The sequence below is a fragment of the Chiloscyllium plagiosum genome, chromosome 21 (assembly GCF_004010195.1).
Source record: "Chiloscyllium plagiosum isolate BGI_BamShark_2017 chromosome 21, ASM401019v2, whole genome shotgun sequence".
Taxonomy (NCBI): Eukaryota; Metazoa; Chordata; class Chondrichthyes; order Orectolobiformes; family Hemiscylliidae; genus Chiloscyllium; species Chiloscyllium plagiosum.
The window spans coordinates 14285536-14308157 of NC_057730.1; the positions used below are offsets into that span (position 1 = coordinate 14285536).

The following is a 22622-nucleotide window of genomic DNA, read 5'->3' on the forward strand; positions in this document are numbered from 1 at the left end:
GCAACACGACGGTTGGAGGAAGAGCGCCTCATCTTCTGCCTGGGAACCCTCCAACCACAAGGGATGAACTCTGATTTCACCAGTTTCCTCATTTCCCCTCCCCCCACCTTGTCTCAGTCAAATCCCTCGAACTCAGCACCGCCTTCCTAACCTGCAATCTTCTTCCTGACCTCTCCGCCCCCACCCCACTCCGGCCTATCACCCTCACCTTGACCTCCCTCCACCTATTGCATTTCCAACGCCCCTCCCCCAAGTCCCTCCTCCCTACCTTTTATCTTAGCCTGCTGGACACACTTTCCTCATTCCTGAAGAAGGGCTTATGCCTGAAACGTCGATTCTCCTGTTCCTTGGATGCTGCCTGACCTGCTGCGCTTTTCCAGCAACACATTTTCAGCTCAGATTTAATTTCCCATGATACAACAGTAACATACTGCACAGTCACTGGATGTGTGGAAATATGAACCTCAAATTCCATGCAGAATGAGGAGTAGAGGGACTAGGAGGTGCATTCACTGTGCTATTGCTCCAGCACTCTACCTGACGCACCTGAGGGCAACCAGGCAAGACAAATCGGTGAAAGCCTTCTTATTCTACTGGACTCTGTGAAGATGACTGAAAAATGAGCTTGGAGAATCTCAGCTCTGGTCTTGATGGGCACATCTGTGTCACAAAATCACTCAAACTAGCACTACTTGACAGTTATAAATGGCAATACTATGAAAATTGCTCTAAGTTTAAGGTGGAGAAGGAGCACAGATTAAAAACTGGATAAGACACAGTCCATTCTCAACTTAGATCATCACAATCTCCATTTATTGATGATCACATGGACCTGAGCAGAATCATAAGTTTATCTAGCCTGGTCCACACAACTGCAATGTCTTCTGCACCACAATAGACACAGTCCCCGGCTTACCCAAAGCCAGGTTACTTTCCTGGGAGAGGTAAAAAGCAAAAACCCAGTCTACTCAACATATGTGAGACTTAAAGAAGTATTTGGTCATAATTGATGCCTACTAAACTCATGGCACAAAATATCCCAATTTAGTAAAGTGGAAATATGGCAGAGAGATGTTTTTAACATTGAGAAACTTAGATGAATACTTTTTTAAAAATCCATTCAAGGGATGTGGGCATCTTAACAGACATTTAAGAGTCAGCCAAATTGTTGTGGGTCTGGACTCATAGGTAGGCCAGACCAGGTAAGAAAGGCAGATTTCTTTCCTTAAAGGACATAAACGAACGAGATGGGGCTTTACAACATTGACGTTGACAAAAGTAAATGAAAATTTACAGTTTATTAGAAAAATTCTGATAAAAATCTGTTTAGATATTTTATGATTACTTTTTTTTAATGTCCTTGCGCCAATCTCTTCCTACCTCACCTACCATTGGTTACATGGCCACCATTAGGCTAGTTTTGTACTTAGGATATTTTTGTTGAATTGAAATTTTACCACCTGCCAAGATGGGGTTTGAACTCATGTCCCCTAGGGTTTTGGATTACTAGTTCAGTGACATTACCACTGTGCCACTGCTTCCAAGATCAATAACAATAGTAGAATAAAGAGAGGAGAATCAATAAGTGGAGGCTTGAAGATTCAAAATAATCTTAAATGTCTGCGGAGGATGAAGGAAATTAAAGTTTTCAGTTCTTTGGAATGAGCAGTCTTCAATGAGTATACAGTGAAGACAATATATTTTGAACACACATTCTGCACAGCAATGGTCCCCTCCAGCCCTTCTTGCACACTGACAAAGCATGCACAAGTTCAGTCATTTGAGGGAATAAACAAGTCACAAACAACTTTCCTTGAAAAGGATGCTGCTCAGTCTGAAATTGAAGCAGGAGCAAACCCACTGAGGTCAGCTATTTAAGTAGCTGCATTAGGCAGCTGGCAAGGTGTTGTCCAAACAAATGATAACTTTGGATGGGAATGTATGAATAATGATGTGCAGGGAAATGTATTCGGAAAAACAACCCAGGTGCTCAACAGCAGATCAGAAAATGTAGTAAGTGATGGCAATGTAACCCTGTCTTATAAAGCTGACCACTGACAGAGAAATATACCTCTCAGACTATTTCAAAAATAGAGGACAAACAGCATACTGCTATGGACAACAGCAATGGGTGAAATTGACCCTCTTACAGTGTATGATTACTTGCCACTTTTTGCATCATCACTTCCTGGAATTGTAGATAAAATGACAACCACATGAACAGGTGTTGATGGTGCAGCAGCTGGACAGTAAGTTAGGTGTGGAATAGAGAACTACTGTACTCTAATATCCAACAGCGAGTGCTGGGAAATAGGCTCCTGATCCCAAATTCTGTTTAACCACAACTGATGGCACAAGTTACAAGGTTGGGATGTGGACTCCAATTGGCTGCATTTCTGGAGGTTTTGCCTCAAATAGTTGCAGTCAACAACCTTCCTGCTCACCTCCATCACAAGCATTTTGACAATTAATAAAGTAAAAGCATTGAAAGAAAATTAATAACACACAGAAATTCTTTTAATGCTCCAATGACAATTCTTTTAAATTGCTGGCAGAAGCACTGAGGAGATTAAACATTAATTCCTTATGACTTCAGAACAATCCTGGTGGGTTGGGCAACCCTATAGCAAGATGACAATCCACTAAATGGCAGCAGAGAGAGAGAGAGAGACACAGACAGACAGACAGAGACAGAGAGACACAGAGAGAGAGAGAGAGAGAAAGAGAGACAGAGAGACAGGCAGACAGATAGTCCAAGAGTAAAGCTGATTGCAAGACAGTATGTGTTTAAAATACCTGTTGAGGTTGTCACAATGTTAATTTTGTCCATTTGCCGGCCAAAGAAATCAAGCTCCACCTGAAAATTAGAAGAAAGTGCTTAGATGCCTTTGAGCAGAGACCAAACAAAAACTGAAATTAAAGAAAGGCTCAGGTCTGGTATCAGTATATAGCTAATAACAATAAAACCACAGCACAGGCAACTTTCACTGCAAGGAAATTGTGTTAATTGTGCAAATGCTTTTGCCTGCAGTTATATTTTAGGTCCTACTAAATATTTGTTTGTACAGGGTTTGGATTATTTGTTACCTTGTTTAGACCCTCAGCATGCGACTCATATACCCATATGATTTCAAATAAACTTGTTGGACTATAACCTGGCGTTGTGATTTCTGACTTTGTCCACCCCAGTCCAACACCAGCACCCCCACATCATCACTACTATATGGCTTAGGAACTCCTGATGAGATATTAAGATGCATTCAATACTCAGCTACTGGATTTCATTCACCTTAATGGAGGGCAACCTGCAACATCCTTCCACTCTGTCCACCACTCCACCGACTTTAGCATCATCTGCAAACTTACTAACCCATCCACCTATGCCTACGTCCAAGTCATTTATAAAAATGACAAACAGCAATGGTCCCAAAACAGATCCTTGTAGCACACCACTAGTAACCAGACTCCAGGCTGAATATTTTCCATCAATCATCACTCATTGCCTTCTTACAGAAAGCCAGTTTCTAATCCAAACTGCTAAGTCACCTTCAATCCCATGCTTCTGCACTTTCTCCAGTAGCCTACCACGTGGAACCTTATCAAAGGCTTTGCTGAAGTTCACGTACACCATGTCAATTGCCCTACCCTCATCCACATGCTTGGTCACCTTCTCAAAAAACTCAATGAGGTTTGTGAGACATGACCTGCCTTTGACAAATCCAAGTTGACTATTTCCAATCAAATTGTTGCCTGCTAGATGATTATAAATCATATCTCTTGTAATCCTTTCCAAAACTTTTCCTACAACAGACGTAAGGCTCACTGGTCTATAATTACCTGGGTTATCTCTGCTGCCCTTCTTGAACAATCCTCCAGTCCTCTGGTACTAAACCTGGAGGCAATGACGATTCAAAGCTCAAGGCCATCTCCTTCCAAGGTTCCCAGAGAATTCTCGGAAAAATCCCATCTGGCCCAGGGGGACTTACCTACTTTCACACCTCCTAGAATTGATAACACCTCTTCTTTACTAACCTCAATCCTATCAAGTCTAATAGCTCGTATCTCAGGCTTCACCTCTACAAGATTCTCCTTTTCCGGAGTGAAAACAGATGAGAAATATTTGTTTAGCACCTCTCTGATCTCCACAGGGTTCACATACAACTTCCCACTTCCGTCTTTGACAGGCCCTATTCCTACCCTCGTCATCCTTTTATTCCTCATATTTTTATAGAGAGCTTTAGTGTTCTCCTTTATTCTACCTGCTAAAGACTGCTCATCTCCCCTTCTTGTTCTTCTTAACTCTCTTTAAACCCTTTCGAGGTACTCTGTACCTTTCCATCACCTCATCTGAACCATCTTGCCTCAACATCACATAAGCCTCCCTTTTCCGCTTAAGAGATATAACTTCTTTAGTGACCAAAGTTCAGTTATCTTATCACTTCCTCCTTGCATGACAGGGACATGCCAATACACAATATCTGTTCTTTTAACCAGTTCCACATTTCGATTGTCCCCATCCCCTGTATTTTGCTGCCCCATTTTATGCATTCTAAGTCTTGCCTAATCACATTATAATTGCCCTTCCCCCATCTATAATTCTTGCCCTGTGGCATGTACCTATCCCTTTCTATCACTAAACTAAACGCAACCGAATTATGATCACACTCCAAAGTGCTCACCTATCGCTAAATCAAATATCTGGCCTGGTTCATTGCCAAGTACCAGATCCAGTGTGGCCTCCCCTCTTGTCGGCCCTTCGACACGCTGCGTCAGGAAACCCTCCTATACACATTGGACAAAAAGTGATCCATCCGACGTACTAGAGTTATAGCATTTCCAGTCAATGTTGGGGAAGTTAAAGTCCCCCATAATGACCACCCTGTTCCTTTCACTGCTGCCTAGAATCGATTTGCCAATCGTCCCCTCCACATCCTTGGAACTTTGTGAAAGCCTATAAAAAACTCCCAGCAGTGTGACCTCTCCTCTTCTGTTTCAAACCTCAGCCCATACCACCTCAGTAGATGAGTCCTCATCAAATGTTCTTTCAGGCACCATTATACTGTCCTTGACTAACAAACCTACACCTCCCCCTCTTTTTACCATCTTGCCTGATCTTAATGATAGCTCTAAAACCTGGAACCTGCAACATACATTCCTGACCTTGCTCTAAGCATGCCCCATTAATGGCCACTACATCGCAATGACCACAATGGGCACAAATGCTCGCATAGAATAGAGAAGCAGACTTGATAAGCCTCAGTCTACTACTGCTCCTCTTTATTGTTATTTGAAATACTGCACTTTCAACAACTTGGCCTTGACTTTGTAGTAATGACACTGGTGAGAGATGTGAAGTCATAACCTTCTGACTCAAAGGCGAAACTTCAGTCTCTGAGATACAGCTGAACCAATAGTCGAATGATCCTACACACCCCACTCTGCTGTTCATGCTACTTGAAATGCCCTTGCAATTTGTTCAGTTGTACCAACTAATGCTGGTATCTCAAAGTGACAGTATCTTCTCAAAACAAGGGTTGGCCAATAAATGCAGCATTGCTGGTGAGAGCCACATCCTGAGAATGAATTTTAAAAATAGGCTCTCAACACAAATATCTTGCAAGTTTTTTTTTGCATCCTTTCTGCACACAGTAGTTGAAGCCGACATGTTTGATCTAAAATTGAAGTGATTACTGAAAGATTGGAAGAGTAAGTACAAATCGTTTAAATGTCAGACAGAATTTCCTTACATGCAGCAGAATACTAAATACAAGAGCATTAGTGGTCAGCTTTCAAAATGTTTGAAAAGGAGAGCAAGGTTACTAGAGAGAAGCTTCAATTGTCATAAGCCTTTCTTCATCCATGACTTGCAATCAGTATCTGTCAATGGCACAACCTCCTGGGAAAGAATTTACATCCAGGATTCTTTGCATCAACATGTTGATATCCTGTTCAGCAAGTTCGAACTTGCTCCAATTACTGGTTTTGACATTACACTTTTGACGGTTAATTTATGATGACCCCACAATATTTTTCAGGATTATGTTTTGATCACAAGAACTGCACAATGTGTTGCAGCAAAACAGAAGTTAAAAGTCCTCAGCAGAGACACTGCGCAGTGAGACACAGCTTCTGACTCAAATAATCAGATATAACCAGAGATCAATTTACCCAGGGCCATCAGTAGTGTCAAATTTGTTTCAAAGTAGGATCATCAGTGGATGGTTGTAAACGTTCCTAGCTACAGAGTGGGATAAATTAGACAGTTTCCAAAGAATCACAATGGACCATCTCCTCTTGTGCTGCATAGTTATTTTCCCCTTGAAAATAAAGTATTTTCCTGGGGTCACTTTCTATGGATTGTAGTCACGAGTGGTAACCTTCTGAGATGGAGGTGAAACCAACTACAAATACCACTCTATTTTCAGGCTGAATGTCAATGAAATTAAATACAGGCAAAAATTGTAAGGCGTCACTCATACTAAACTGGAGTGAAAAATCAGGGAAAAGCACAGCTCATTATTCAGAACAAAAATGCTGTAAAAATTAACAAATAAAATGACAATTTTAGGAATTGTGAATCAGCACAAGTTAACAGTACGAATAGAGAGGTGACAACAAGCTGGCGGCTATAACACAATCAGATGAATGGTTTGAAGGACACGCTGCCAATGAATGTAATGCATTCTGACTAATTTCATTAGCAGGAGCCGTCACTGTCTGCATCCAGGAGGCCTCATTGCAATTTAAATGGGACAGGACTTTTGTTTTTGCTCTAATCACCATGAACTGTTGGATTGCTGCAAAAATCCCACTAGCTCACTGATATTCTTTGGGGAAGGAACACTGCTGTCTTCATTTGGCCTGGTGCTTTTTGACTCTGACCCTATACCAATGTTGTTGAACACCTAACTGCCTTCTGAACTGGCCAGCCAGACACATTAAATGCTGTAAAATAGGGAGTGCAGGGGCTAAAGAAGGCCTACTTGCTTGAGGGAAATGAGCTATGGGCAATAGGTTTATGACACTTGCAGCCCAGGAACGAATTTTTAAAAATTACTATGCTTACAGTGTCAGATTGAAGCCATTCCTGCATTATTTCAGTTCACTCAGTCATGCATTTTAAGAAATGTCCACTCTATGCTGGACGTAAATGTCACAGATTTAAATAGGATACTTACAAACGTGAGTTGCAAGTGTTTACAAGACTGCACTCAGCACATTCTCAGTGCAAATCACAGGGATAAATGAATAGGACACAAAACACAGCTGCTATGCTTTAGTAATTATGAGATTATTAAAGTAATGAAGACCCAAATCTGCCAACAAAGCCTATGCTGTAATACATGATTCATTCTGCCTTTCTACACCTGTGATCAGTGAACACAACAGTATGCTTAATAATATGGTAAACATTTTGCATCAAAATATTCCCCATGAGCTGAGGGCAAGCAACTTAAAGGAAAGGGGAGAGAGGGAACAGTGCATAAAGTTCAGGCTGGCACCACAGTTCAGTACTGAGGGAGTGGCATACACTGCCATCCTTTTAATGGGCATGTAAATTGGCATCCTGCCCATCCTTTTAATGGGCATGTAAATTGGCATCCAGTCCAATAGACATTAAAGATCACACAACAATACTCAAAGAAAAGTAGGGTTTCTCACTACCCCTTTCAGAACATCCTGGGCTAACCTTCCTCCATCAAACTAAATTTTAAAAATTAGTCACCAGGCTAATCTTTGTGGGATCTGAACAACTGGCAACTGGGTCATCCCACATAACAGTCACTGACTTGCAAAGCAATTTAATGTATCGCATTCTTTTGGAGAGCTGCAATAAGTACAAGTGTAAGTCTTTCTTAAAGTGATAAAAGAAATGTATAGGCATGTCAGGCTGGGAAAATCCTCAAAATGAACAATATGTCAGTCAACTGATGACAGAAAATCCATTAGTATTTCCTGTTTGTAATTAAGATTTGTTACAATCATTCATTCAATGATCCCCCACACATTCTTTCAGAAAAGAGTTAAAAGACATACCATCCTATGTTTGAAACACATAAAATGCCTGCTTTATGGATTCAAATCTTTGAATATATCAGTGCCTTGCAGAGTGAAGGAAGAAATTCTGGAGAATGGGGGACCCAGAGAAATTTGGGAAATATGAAATGATCAGATCTTTTCCACAAGATGGATAATGAGTAAATAATAAAGTGGGATAAGAGAGCAGGAGGAAAAAGAGAGTGTAGTGTTACAAAGTGATCAGTAGGTATGAAGTACAGACAACAAAAACAAGAGTAATTCAAAGGCAGTATGGGCTTTGCTCCACCTCCAATACAAACAGAAATGGGGCATGATCTGTCTATTGCCCTAGCCATAATAAAGGACATGGAAAGAAAGCCCTTTTTTATGGGCAAAGTTTCCCATTACCAACAGTATGTGGGAGAGACTTAAGTTAAACAGTGGCCTTTGAGTAACAGGGGAACATGTGGCTATACATGCACCAATCTTTGAAATAACAAGGCATTTTGAAAGAGATATTACAAAAGCATTTGGGATGTTCAACCTCACAAACAGAGCCATTGAGACCACAAGCAGTGAAGTTAAGCCGGATCTAAATATAGCCCTGGTTAGAATAAACTTGAATATTATGCTCAGTTGGAGAATCACAGAGTTATACATAACAGAAAAGGCTCTTTGGCCCATCAAATCTGCCCTGATCTATCTATACTAGCTTCCTAGTGTCCTGCCATTTCATTAAATACTGCCTCATTGAGTACATTCATTGAGCATCTCCTCCACTCTCTTAAGTTCCTTCTCAACTTTCCTGGAATACTGACTAGAACTGTACAGAGGTACACAAGATAATGAGAGGCTTAGGAAAAACTGTGCTCATTAGTTGATGATCTAGATTTAAGACATTGGTTAAGGGATGAAGGTGAAATGCAAGGAAGAACATTTTTACACACCGAGTGGGAATGAATTGGAAATTGCTGCTCACGAGAGTTAAGCAGAATGATTTCAAAAGGAAACTGAATGGATACTTCAAGAAAATAAATTTACAGGGCTACACAAATAGAAATGGGGCTGAGGTTGGAGAGGGGTGCGGGGGAGAGAAACGTTACTGACTAGATGCTCAGTGGCAAGCTGGCATAGATCCAATGGATCAAAATAACTTCCTTCCGCACCATAAATAACGATTGCAATGGAAAAACCATGGCTTTTTGTTATATTTGAAAATAAAGGATGCTGACTGAAGGGATTGTAATAAGACATCACTACTTAGGCAAGAGCAAACAAACAGGCTGCGTTGGAAGACAACAAATTGGGACATTCCACCGTAGTCTGAGTTAAGGGGATTCAACTTTCCAATTGACACACAGACTAGTGGCTGAAATAGGAATTGTTGAAGCTTCAAACCACATCTTCTGCAGGCAGGCCAATGTCTTCACTCCTCAAGGATATGTATTTTACTGGGAATTACCCCATGTAGAGACATAGCCACATATAATAAAATGTAGTGGGATTGGAAACCAGCTGAGGGCTCTGTAGAAATTCCAATAGAAGAAGAGAGGTTAGCAAGATTCACACCAATAAATGTAGACATGGAGGTAACACAAATTGCAACAGCGATGGACCTGTGGATATATCCGTGTGCTTAGCCTTAACCAAATCAGTCAGCAGAGGGCGATAGCATGGAGTGCACTGTTGAGCAATAAACTCAATCCTCTCGCTTTTAATGAAGCAACAGGAATACAATTATTGGCCCTTTTAAATAAACATCAATCCTTAGTAATGCTGGCATTTCCATGATGAGATCTAGCCTGGTGCTGAAGTTAAATCAAAGGAAGAATTTTCAAATGCTCACTCAAACCCAGGTGTTGCCCCTGATCAGGCCCCTAGCGTGTCCTGTGTGCTCTCTAGAGTACCTCTCCATTACCTCTACTGTTTTGACAGAAGAAAGCAGTTGTTAGTTACTCTGCTGTTAGCTCTAGCAACGCTTGAAGCAGCTGGCAGCCGACTGTGTCTCTGGGGGTAAAGACTTCCTTCCTTGGCAAACTACATCAAACCACTGTGGACTCCATACTCTATGGCACTCACCACTCCCTCACCCAAAAAAGAAAACATAGGTAATGTTACCGCTGAGGTTACATTGAGATTTGCAGCAACAAGACAGACAACTTTCCACTAGATCAAATTTGGTTAAATGCAAGTTCCATACATGGCACAGAAACCAGTTCTGATGAAAGCATATAAAACATTAAATTTGTTTATTTCTGTAAAGATACTACCGGACTTGATCAGTACTTCAAGCAATTTCTGTAATTATTTCAGATTTACAATAACTTCCAACAAAGAATTAAGATACCATGAATGGATCAATGTTCCTGTGGAGGCATCACAATCCCCATTATTCACTACTGAGAAAATCTCTAACTTGCTTTTTCAAATTATAACAAAAGTCATACACAAAACCAGGAGAGTTAGACAAGGGTAACAGCATTCAGTGTTATGCAAAGATTACACCAGTATCAAAGTGGATAACATTGCCTATTTCTAATAATGGCCAGGATTTGTTCACTTGAACAGGCTACTATGAGTTTTTGCACCTCACTCAAATAGGACTCAGTCATGAGCATGATCTGTGAACATCGACAGTGTTCTCAACAGTGTGGATAACAGGAGCTCAATGATACTTGCTTCCAGTGTCTAAACAAATTGGGTTCTATTTAACAAATCACCAATCAACTGATGCCCAGACTGAGAACAGTGAACTCAAGACCTTCCCGGTGAGAGATGTCCCAGATTCAGAATTTCACCTCAAAGTTAATGAGGGCGAACGTCAACTTGGGACTAGTGATAAGAAACAAATGAATGAATCAGCCATTGATTTTACAGCCTGCTCCATTTTCATTTCCATTAACCTGCATCTTGTGGTACTTCAAGGGTGAATTTCACTTCCTACAGAAATAGCCTGACCTCTCAGTAACAGACAGCACCAGAGAGAGGATGTCTTGTATCCATGATTGCTATTATTCTGACCACTGACTTATCTAAAGCCCAGTGATACAAGAGGCTGTGTTTCTTTCATTAAAAATAGTAGACTATAAGTTATCTCAGTACTTTGGAGGCAAACAGGATATATTCTTGAAAAGTAAAAGGTTTGCCACTGCTCATTTGCATCTCCTCTCGCTGCCCTGGGCCTGTTTATAGGTGATGGAAAGCAATAGCCTCAGTAGGGAAAATTTAAAAGATCTGTAGATCTAAAGAATGTGTTTGACTCTGCACAGGAGCTTCATCTCATTCATAATGTTGACCATGGATGCTATTACTAATGGCTCTTCTAGTCATGATGTGCTATGGTTAGTACAGAAAACTGAAGAGTAATCTAATAGACTCATTTAAGATGACAGAAGAGTTTCATGGTGGATGATGTGGAGAAGGTACTTTCTCCTGCAGACAAAAGAAAGACAAAGGTTATTCAGAAGAAACATCTTTATCCACAGAGCAGTGAGAACGTATAACTTGCTGTCACAGGGAGGAAGATGAATAGGAAGGAGATTTCAGGACAGGTGACCAAAAACTGGTCAAGGAGGTACACTTAAGGACTCTTGGAGAGGTATAGGAAGAGAAAGCCAGAGCAAGGGGACCTAACAGCTAAGTGCATGGTCACTTTGTGGGGGAGAAATTAAAATTGGTAATGCACAAGAGGACAAAACTGGAGCAATGCAGAGATTTAGTTTTGGCGGGGGTGGTAGGAGTTACAGAAGTTCAGGATTTAACACTTAAGGTGATGATGCTATCCATTCCGAATTGCCTTTGATGAACCTTACCTTTTCTTTCACAGACACAGACTTGAGAACATTTTCCAACGTCTGTTTGTGATTCTTCACACATGCTTTTGAACTTGCATTGCTTTCACTTGTTTTATTTTTGACTTCAACAGTTTCCTGAAAATAGAAAATGCAAAGAACAAACAACCCAGGATTAAGTAACATATTCAGAATTGCACCTGCCCCAAAGAATATCCTAGTTTTGTAAAGTGAAAAGGTTTGCAGGAGAAAGGAATGAAGGAAGGCAAAAACTGAAAACTGAAGGTTTAACAAGCATTTTCACTAAAGAAGAACATTATAATTTGCCGCTCTGGGAAAACTGGGCATTGAGCCAAATAAGACTAGGAATAACAAACAAGGATAAGGTGAAAATGGTGGGTGTTACAGAGAGGGGAATAGCAGTAGCAGAATTCTGAATTTTGATAGGGAATTCTAGACAATTCTAGCTCTCAGTAGCTGTTGTTAAAAGGGGTATGGCTGTGGAAAAAAGGGCTAGATTGGGAGAGAGCTTGGAGATGCACACTTCAGACCGTAGCCAATGCAATGCAGAGTTTGGTTTGCAGGAGGTAAGGTTGGAGGTTACAGAAATGAAAGGGAATTAGGTCATGGAGGGATTTCAAAGGCAAGGATGAGAAATGGGGTAGGATATAAGCAACAGTTCTAAACTGGAGTTTGATGACAGGATGGGAGGTTTCAGAGACAGCACTAAAGTCAGGTAAGGTAGAGAGTGGATTGTGTTTCTGACATGAAACCAGTAATCTGGGTACCGAGTGGTTAATAGGAGCATGGTTTCCTCAGACATTTTAGACACTAAAGAGCCTACAGGGTGGCTAAGATGAGGTCATAAGCTCTAAGACTGGTTTAACCCATGCTCAGCACAACATGCCATTTGGTACAAGTACTGAGGCTTGTGCTAGGATTGTTAAGAGGCTGATTGCGAATTAACTTGCCTGACGGAGCTCACTAAAGAGCTGCGCCATTACTTGGTGACGAATGGTTCAACAAATGGCCTCAAAAGCTGACTGGTGGTAGAGGAATAAACAGGTCATGGCTTCTTAAAATCTATGTTGATGCTTGGGTGCATTTCTATTGGAAGTTTGAAGTGAATTTCAGAGGCTTGTTATTTTTTGAAGGTGTGTCATTTTTTTGAAATTCTCCCAAGAGTTCACTTCAAAAAGTGAAGTCTTATTGCACACATTATAGAAGGCATCAGAGAAACAGTAGGACAAAGGGAAAACTTGGTCATGACCATCCTACTAACAGGCTCAACTACCTGATGTGGGTTAGGAATGGCAAGAGGATACAAGGCCAGGCCAAGGCAGGGGAGACAGGTTCTTCCCAGCCACTGGAAGTAGTTGAGGGCATTCCACCTCATCTCAACCTGCTGTATCAGAACCTCCAGTGGTACATCCAAGAACATGTACACCTTCTTACTCGTGGTCGCTTAACTTTCCTCAACCCCTGTGCCTGAACGATCTATTTTAACACATCCATGCAAGGTAAAATTTTGTTAAACAGCAATTGGGTTAAGAACTACATGTTCAAACCAAATTTATAAACAAGTGTGCCTCATCAGCAGAGCACACTTTTGGTCCTTGCTTTTACTGTTTCACTAACATCCTTTAGAGAAGGAAATCTGCCATTCCTAACTGGTCTGGCCTATGTGTGACTTCAGCAATGTAGTTGACTCTTCAATGTTCTCAGAGCAGTTGGGGATGGGCAATAAATGCTGGCCGAGCCAGTGACACCCATATCCCATGAATAAATTTTTAAAAAAACCTTGGTTTCTTAATTTGCTGAATCGAACGTGATGCTGAGGTGAGAACAGTCTGATTCAGCTGGAGACAGCAGCCAAGGGGGAAAGGGATCTGTGAAGCATGAGCAGAGTTTGTGATGGGGAAGTTATAAGTAAAAGTTTCAAACCTCTCAATGTTTAGCGGGAATTGTTTATGGACTCTATTTATTCTTAGGTAGACGGATATACTTTGTCATGATGACAACAGTGAGCTAATTAATAGGACTTGTTTTTTCCACATCACACAAACAAGGATCCTTCAGGGAGTTATAGTTCACCTTCTTTCATCTAACTTTAAACCCACAACTCATGATGTCAGGTACCAATCTCGAAAGACTTTACTAATCAGGCACAACACACCCTGGGAGACTGCCATAAGTCACTAAAGAACTATATGTTGCTCAGAAGGTCGATCTTCAATACAACAAAAAAAACAAAGCCCTTCAACATAAGCACAATAAATGCAAACTTCTTTTCATGTGCAATGAAAGTAAAGCTGATGCAAGAATACAGAAATCATTGTTATATTTTAACCTTCAAGTAACTTCTCTTTTTTTGCTGGTCCCAGTTTTCATCAATTCCTAGATTCACAAAACTCTTACTTCCTCCCCTTTTTATTGCCATTGCTTCTACTCTTTAAACACCCACACAGCCTCATTTCACCTGACAAAGGGGCTATGCTCCAAAAGCTTGTATCTGTTAATTTAGCCCATTTCTACTGTCAGCTGCCTGGATTGTGATCTCAGCTGATCTGAGATTTTGAAATACCCCATTAGCTATATTTTTTCAAATAGTGAAACCAACCTGCCATGTTGTACAATCGACACTCTCAGAACGGTATACTGGGCAATTCTTTTAAAAATCTTAAGAAAAGGAAGTGGTGTCATTTGACAAACTGAAACACAAATCTATTGCAAGAACATAAGTAAACGGCAATTTCAAACCTGTAGATCACCCAGACTGTTCAAACTGACCAGTTGGCAACTGGAGACTTGGGCTAAATTTGAACTGTGCCCATGCATCAAGATTGACAGTAATCACCACCTCCTGAAAATATGTTATGAACAAACAAAAATAGCATGAAAGTGAAAATTAGTTCTTCCTATTTGGTTCTTAGCAGGGTTATAGAACAGGATGGGGTACGTTTCTATTTCTTATCAGCTTTATTTCTATATGTTGTAGAAATGGTTTGATGATCATTATTACAAACATGTGCCTTACATTCTCTTGGGTTTACATCAGTGGTACAATTGTATGCATTCAGAGCACGATCTTTACAAAAGGATGTTCCCCTTCTTTGCCTTGAATTCATATCCTGATTCACATCATGTCATATAGTCATACAGCACGGTAACAGAGCCTTCAGTGTAACTAGTCCATGCCGGCCATAATCCCAAACTCAAACATTGGCAACAGGACTCTCAATACCTCTCTCACCTTCTTTTCCATGTTGCGAGAATTCAGCAAAGCTTCCACACGTCTCATCTTTTCCAGTTCAATCTCACGGGCTATTAACTGCTTCGCCTGGTAAGTCATCGGCCTTCGTGCAGGAAGTTCAGGAAACCGGCAAACATCTTCTATGTTGCTGTAATTGAGGAAGGAAAAGCCAAACAGAACACAGGAACATTATAGTGAATACAAGCAGCGAAAATCCTATGGGGCAATTAACATGTAGGTCACTGTACATTTATGCATCAAGTTCCTACGATACAACTGCTGCGTTTCTCACTGTTTTAATCTGAACATCCCCAATTTCGTTCACTAAACCATTGGTGCTACACCTCCAGCTGAAATGGCCCTAAATTCTAGAATTCCCTCCCTGATCTCTTTTTTCCTTTTAAAAAAAAGTCCTTAAAATCTACACATTTAGTCATGTTTCCTAAGACTGCATTTCCTCAAGTGGTTCAAAGTAATATTTTGTCTGATTACACTCATAGTATATTTAACTTTGAAAACATTCAAAGGTATTCCCTATGTATTAATGTGAATTGTTGTTTATTTGCTTGGACCTATACTTAATAACAAATTGATTGAGCATGTATGAACACAATGGCAAAAAAAATTCACAATAAAATGTTATATATCAGTGTCTTTAAAAACCTTCATACTGCAGCTAGTAGTGATTCACTGGGTTAAAACATACGACTAGAGTTTTGGAAACCCAGTAGCTGATCCTCAGACTCAATGGACACCTTAAAGTAATATCACAAGCTAAATGTTCTGCAATATTCTGGCCCTTAATATCTATGAATGGAAAATCATGGTCAAAGGCCTTCAAAATTTTTTGATTAAGTGTAAACTGTGTGTTTCAGTGGTTGTGGCATTCAAGAAGCAAGTGGAGAGATGGGATCACAGCAAGTTAAATAACATTTTTCAAGGTGGCTTTGTGTTGCTTGCTGAAAACAAAACCTTATTGCTTTCAATATGTGAATCCACAGCACATCTATAACAGCACATTACAAGTTAATATGATGTAATAACCTTGTAATGTTAAAGCTGCAATCTTACTGCACAGTGAGTTTAATGTTCTAGATGTTGCATGCTTAGGCATGGACACATTGCCATGCAGACCTCTGACATGTCTGGTACTGATCCACAGTTTTTTCACGCTGGCCAGCTGTACCAACTAGTCGTTCTTGAACCCTCAAGATAGCATTTCAACTGCACAAACATGCTCTAAATGAAATCAGGATTACCAGCAAAACTTCTTTTTAAATGAAGTTGGATTTAAAAGCTAGGTCTCAAGTTACATCTCAAAGCAAGAATGAACTTGCATTCACATAGCACATTTCACTATGCATGAAATACTCCTGAAGTGAAACACTTTTGTAAAGTGGAAAGTTATTTGCATAGACAAATAGCAATAATAATGACAAGATCATCTATTCCAGTACTGTTTGCTGAAGTATGAATATTGATCATGACTTTAGAGATAATTCCCCTTTTCTTCAATGCTATGGGACCTTCTACATCCGTACAAGACAAGTCTTGATTTAATATCTCATCCAAAAGATCGCCCTATGTTTACATTAAAAAAAAATTCAAGCAGCAAGATACAGCCAAGTGGAAATTATATACCACCGCCTGTTCATAGTCAACCTGACTCTGAGCTTGAGAGCACTTCCTCTCAATTTTTGGACACAGCAGTACTACTAAAGTATTTGATCAGCATCACATTGTGGTTTTCTGAAATTTTCTATGGGCAAATTAAATTAGCTGGCATTTTGTCTATGTTACAAACACTGACTACAATTCAGAAGTAACTAATTGATTTTAAAGGATTTTGAACGTTCTAAGTTTGTATTAGAAATAGTTACTCTAGAAATACAAACCCATCATTTGAGTGAAATCATCTAAAATAGACAATTTTCAATGGTGGGTCTCTATTAATATGGGCACAGCACGATCTCCAAACCAGTCACGTGCTTTGCCTCATCTGAGAGAGTGACAAATAAGAAACATATTGAGATTTTATAGCAGCATTGGTCTGCAAGCAATATCACAGTCTAACCACAGCGAGATAATTGCTCGGCATGTCCATAACATGCAAAAAACTTGGGTTTCTTGTTTTCCTTCTCATGCCCGGCAGCAAAGAGAAGTTGTCACACCCTTGAGAATAGAAGATGAATGAATCTGGTTTCAATGGGAGGCTCGAAATAATTATAGATGATAGAGTAGGGAAGAAGCTTCCCAAGCCAGATGGGACTGTGTCAAATAAGGAAAGATAATCTTGAAAATTCATAGACTCAGACATTTGCATTACAAAAGGAAGGCATTAGCCCATAATGGCCACAATAGCCTACAAGGATCTGACTACATTAAACCCATTTTCCAGCTGTTGGTCATAGCCCTGGAGGCTATGGCAACACAGCTGAATATCTAAATACTGCTTAAATGTTATGAGAATTTTGGACCCAACATCCCTTTCAGGCAACAAATTCCAAATGCCCACCACCTTCAGTGAGAAAATTCTTAATTCTCTTTTGAGTCTATCTCTCGCCTTAAATCTATGCCCCGCGGTTATTTGCCCATCTACTAATGGAAATAGTGCCTTCTTATCCACTCTACTTCTGTCTGTCATGATTTTACACACCTCTCTCAGATCCCGTCTTTACCTTCAACTTGAACAGAAACTCAGATCTGACAGTATCTGTGGACAGAAAGCAGAGTTAATGTTTTGAGTGCAGTGAACCTTCTCCAGTAATCTGTTTTTGTTTCAGATTTCTAGCATCTGTCGTTCTTTGTTTATTTTAGTATTTAGTCCGTTCCTACCTTCACTTTTCCAATGAAAACAAACTCAACCTATTCAATCTTTCCTTATATCCCAGACCCTTCAGCCCAGGTAAAGCTCCTCGGCAACATTTCTATTTCAAACTTTATCTTTTTGTAGTATGGTGACCAGAGCGCATGCAGTATCTCAGTATCTCAACTGTATCAATGTTTTATACAGTTCCTGAAGACTGTGCTCGCTCTTACATTGTACGCCTTGGGCTAATAAATGCAAATACCCATATGCCTTCTTCAAATGCCGCCTACCTTCCCTGCTACCTTTAGGATCTATAGATCTGCATTTTAAAGTCCCCCTGAATTTCAATTTTTTCCAAAGTCTTACCATTCATAATACAAATCTTGCCTTCTTAGCCCTTCCCAAGTTCATTACTTCACAATTTCCCCGTTGAATTCCATTTGTCACCGCTCTGCTTAGCTGTCCAGGCATTGCTAAACTAACCACTTACCACTTGACTAATTTTCACATTTTCCCCAGATTTATTAATCATTACCCTACATTAAAGTCCAAATCATTAACATACGTCACAAACAGCAAGGGTCACAACTGCAAGCCTGTAGAACTCCACTGGAAATAACTTCCAGTCACATATACATCCCTGGACCATCACCCTCTGCTTCCTGCCTCGTGGACAATTTTGCATCTAATGTGCCGCTTGGCTTTGGATCCCATGAGTTCTTACTGTCTTGACCAGTCAGCCATGTAGGATCTTATCGATAGCCACGGTAAAAGCATCAAATACATTACACTCATCCACAGTCCCGATTTCCACCTCAAAAAACTCAATCAAACAATCTTAAACCTGAACTGTGTGCCAGCAGATTACATGGCAACTACACCGCACATGCTGCAAACAAGTCATTGTGTCTCAAGGTATAAGAATAATTGTCCTCAGTGAAATCCCAGGAGACACTAGTCAGTCAGGGTTTCTTGACAGTCAGTCAAAGGCAGCCTCTGATATCAGTCAAAGGCTTGGATATGTTCAGTCGGCGGCTTGGGATGATCAGGATCAGGATCCTCTCCTTGTAAGGGGTGAGGAGCCAACTATCAGGCACCCAGCCACTCGTCTTGGTTCTTTCTGCTCTAAAATGGCCTTTCCTTTTGAAATGAGAGAAAGGGAGGGATGGAGTGAGATGAAAGTGCTGCTGGCACAGCTTTTGGTTCTGGTGCAAGTAGGATTACTGGTGAAGTGTCTCAAATGACTGATTATGCAGTGCAGAGGTCTTGAAGGACACACTTAACCTGGTAAAACAGAGGATGTCATTAATCTTCTTCCCACATTACTGGGACTTCCTCCAGCCGATTGAGACCAAGTGACACCTTGGATCAGGTTGGTAGGGTCTAGTATAGTGGCCTCCTTTGTTGGTCCAAGGGAAGAGGGATTGCCTTTCTCTGCACCACCCTGTCCACCAGCACCTCCAGGCCCCTGGCTGCAAAGTGGAGCACCCATTTCCCTTTTTCTGCCATGTCCTAGGCAAATATCACAAGTAGAGCTGGGCAGCTCCAGACTACCAGAGCTTGACCAGGTGCATCCCAGCCTTTTAAAGATGGCACTGGGATACTAGGATCTTCTGGCAGTGGTAAGTACTCCTGGCTACAGAGGGTGGGAGAATTGGGTGGGGGGGGTGGTGCTCTGGGAGTGTGGTAGGTAGTTAATGAGGTGTGGTAAATAGTTAATGTGTCAGATTGGAATGACTGCGTGAGAAAACCTGCTTGACCTCACGGAGTGAAACTTTCCATGCAATTTCATAACCATGATGTTTTGCCAAAATACGTAAGATTTAGGCTCTTATACATTTCAATGAAGCACTTGAGCAAATTTTCCAATTCTTGCACCAGTATTCAGTCCATTTTCTCCTGTATGAAAAGACACTATGCCAGTACAGGGTCTACCATTACTACAGCACAATGTTCTCAGAATGACATATTACCTAAAGAGAACAGTTGGACTGCTGTCAGAAGCCACGAACACTACAGCCAACAAGAAATACCAAATGAGGATCTGTAATGTTCCTTTGCAAAGCACAGGGGCGATTCTAAGTTATCACACCCAAACAATACCCAAGCAAAATGGCAGCCATCACTATCTCAATTAAATACATAAAATGTTAGGACTGAATAAAATGTACCTGGTGCATCAAAGCTCAAAAGGGCTGTTCGCCATGTCTGAAAGTTAATGCCAGAAGTTTACAGATGGAAATGTAGAACCGGGGAGAAAGAAAATTGGAGAGACATCACAGGAAATTGGTGAATTCATTGGAAGGTAAGGAACTACCATTAGGGATGGTCTCTAAGTAGTTGTAAAATATCAAACGGTATTATTAAGGGATTAACTGAAAACACCAGGATAAGTGAAAGGCACAGCTACCATAAATAAAGTAGGTAAGTAGCAATAGGATAAGTAAGCCAAAGTAGGGTAAGAGAAATGTTAAGGTGAGGGGACTAACTTTAAGACTAAATAATTAAGAAATCTGGAAAGAAAGCAAGTAAGACCTAGTTAGTTCAAGGTATGACAGCTCAGGTTGGCCAAGGGAGTATGTGACATGTTACATATGGGAAGTCATAGACTATACCACAGTCCTAAATGACCACGTGCAGGAAGTGCTGCTCGCTACAGAAACTATAGTTTGGAATTTCAAGAGCTTGGGTAGTGGTTGGAGACATTGTGCCTTATCCAAGAGACTGAGAGTTACGTGGATAGTATATTTAGAGGGACGGTCACAAGGCAGCTTAAGGGACTTGAGGTTACAAGGGAATGGGCGACTACAAGGCATTCCCAGAGAAACAAGCAAAGACTGCAGGTGCCCCCCCCCCCCGGGGTTAATTTTCAATTTGGAAGCTGATGGAGATGCTGGTTCCTCAAGGGAGTAGAGTCAAAGCCAAGATTCTGGCACCACAAGTGGCCTGACTCACAGGAAGGAAAGAAGGAGCAATTGTAATAGGGAATTCATTAATGAGGGAACAGACAGGTGGTCTTGTGGTCGTCAACATGACTCCAGGATGGAACACTGTCTGTCTGGTGCCAGAATCAAGTGTGTCAGAATGGCTACAGGACATTCTTTGAGGAGGGGTAAAAATTTGAAGTCAGAGGTTGTTGTCCATGTTGGTACAAATGAATTTGGTGTAATCACAATTTAGGGAAGTAGGTAAAAAGTTATCAAGAAGGACCACATATGCCGTGATATTTGGATGACTCCCAGTGCCACATGCAAGTGAGTACAGAAATAAACGGATCAGGCAGATGAATGTGTGGCTAGAAAGTTGGTGCAGGAGATTCTTTGGAAACAGGGACTGGTGCTGTACAAGCTGGGTGGATTATATCTGAACAGAAATGGAATTGAATTCCTTGCGGGGCATTTTGCTAGTGCCAGTGGGAGGATTTTAAACTAACACCAGGAGCATAATAGAAGAGATTACGGATTTGCAAAATACTTAGGAATACAGCTGTCACTAGCATAGACAATAGTAAGTTAATCGGTGAAATTAGAGTAGTGGAGAAGGAAAAGAAACCCAAAACAGAGTTAACTTGCCTGTATGTAAATACACAGAGTATAGTAAATAAGGTTGGGAAGTTACAGATGCAGATTGTAATATGGAATGATGATTTTGTGGCTGTGATGGAGACCTGGCTAAAGAAAGGGCAAGACTGGGTGTTAAATACTCCAGGATACAAGCTGTCCAGAAAAGATAGGAAAGGAAAGGGAGGGGGGGCAAGCAAACAAGGGTGATGTGAGAACTTTTTTTTTCCACACAGTGAGTAATTAGGAATGCATTGTGTAGAAATCTGGTGGAGGCAGGTTCAGTCAAGACATTCAAGATGGCACTGGATGATTATTTGGACAGAAATGTTGCCGGGATATGGGAACAAGGCAGGAGATTTGTACTAGGTAATAGAGCCAGTGCAGACACAATAGTCCAAATAGCCACCTCCTAAATGTAACAATGCTGTAAGTTGTGTAGGAAGAAACAATCAGGTGTCTGTGAAATGTGCTCAAGCAAAATACAGGGTTTTTGATTAGTTGTATAGGTCAATGAAAGTTGAACAAGACTTTGAAAATCTTGGAGCCACATAAGGTCAGACGAGAAACAGCTTGCTCAAAGAGGTATATTCCAAGAAACATCACAAGGAGGAAGGTGAAGAGAAAGAGTGGAGTGATCAAGAGAATGAATTTCAGAGCTTAGGACCCAGGCAGCTTCAGGCATGGCTACCAGCGGACAGGTTTATGTGGAGGATTATGAAATGTCAATCAAAGCTATAAACATCAGGGTAAAGCCCTACACAGGAAGTCCAAATGCAGTACATTACAGATTCACACAGGTTTGTCGACAAAATTGACATCTGGTGGATTAGAAAATAATTCATTTCAGTGCATCAGTCAGAGTACAAGCTAGGCTCAGAGAAGACATGGAAGGATTGACTGATGTCTTATGGAATAAGAAGGCAACTCTTGCTGTAACACAACTAATTGTGGCAGTTATTAACCACTGTTAAAGTTGCTCAAACTCTTTCCACATCAGGCAGAGAAGGAATTGTCAGTCTACAAGTCCAGGATGGATTCAAATCCCGTTAATGACAAAATAGTTGTGTTTACTCAATCCTTCATGAATCACCTTTCCCGATACAAGGTGCTCGAGATAAAATAGTATTTTAATGCAGCCATGTAGAAATTTCCCAACTTTGTGAGATTAAAGTGTACAAATTAACCAG

At 40.7% G+C, this 22622-nt stretch overlaps 1 protein-coding gene across 2 annotated transcripts in view; it reads right to left on the minus strand.

Annotated features, from left to right (window-relative positions):
* chtf18 (CTF18, chromosome transmission fidelity factor 18 homolog (S. cerevisiae)) overlaps positions 1-22622 on the minus strand; it is a 110545-nt gene that overhangs the window by 1724 nt on the left and 86199 nt on the right. Inside the window, exons 19-21 of one of the 2 annotated variants that reach the window (XM_043711297.1) lie at positions 15064-15211; positions 11832-11948; positions 2797-2857 (exon numbers count right to left, since the gene is read on the minus strand). In XM_043711297.1, the coding sequence (XP_043567232.1) occupies positions 2797-2857; positions 11832-11948; positions 15064-15211 (326 nt within the window). Of the gene's footprint in view, positions 1-2796; positions 2858-11831; positions 11949-15063; positions 15212-17719; positions 17777-22622 lie in introns of those variants that run through there. The other variant, XM_043711298.1, reaches the window with a different exon arrangement.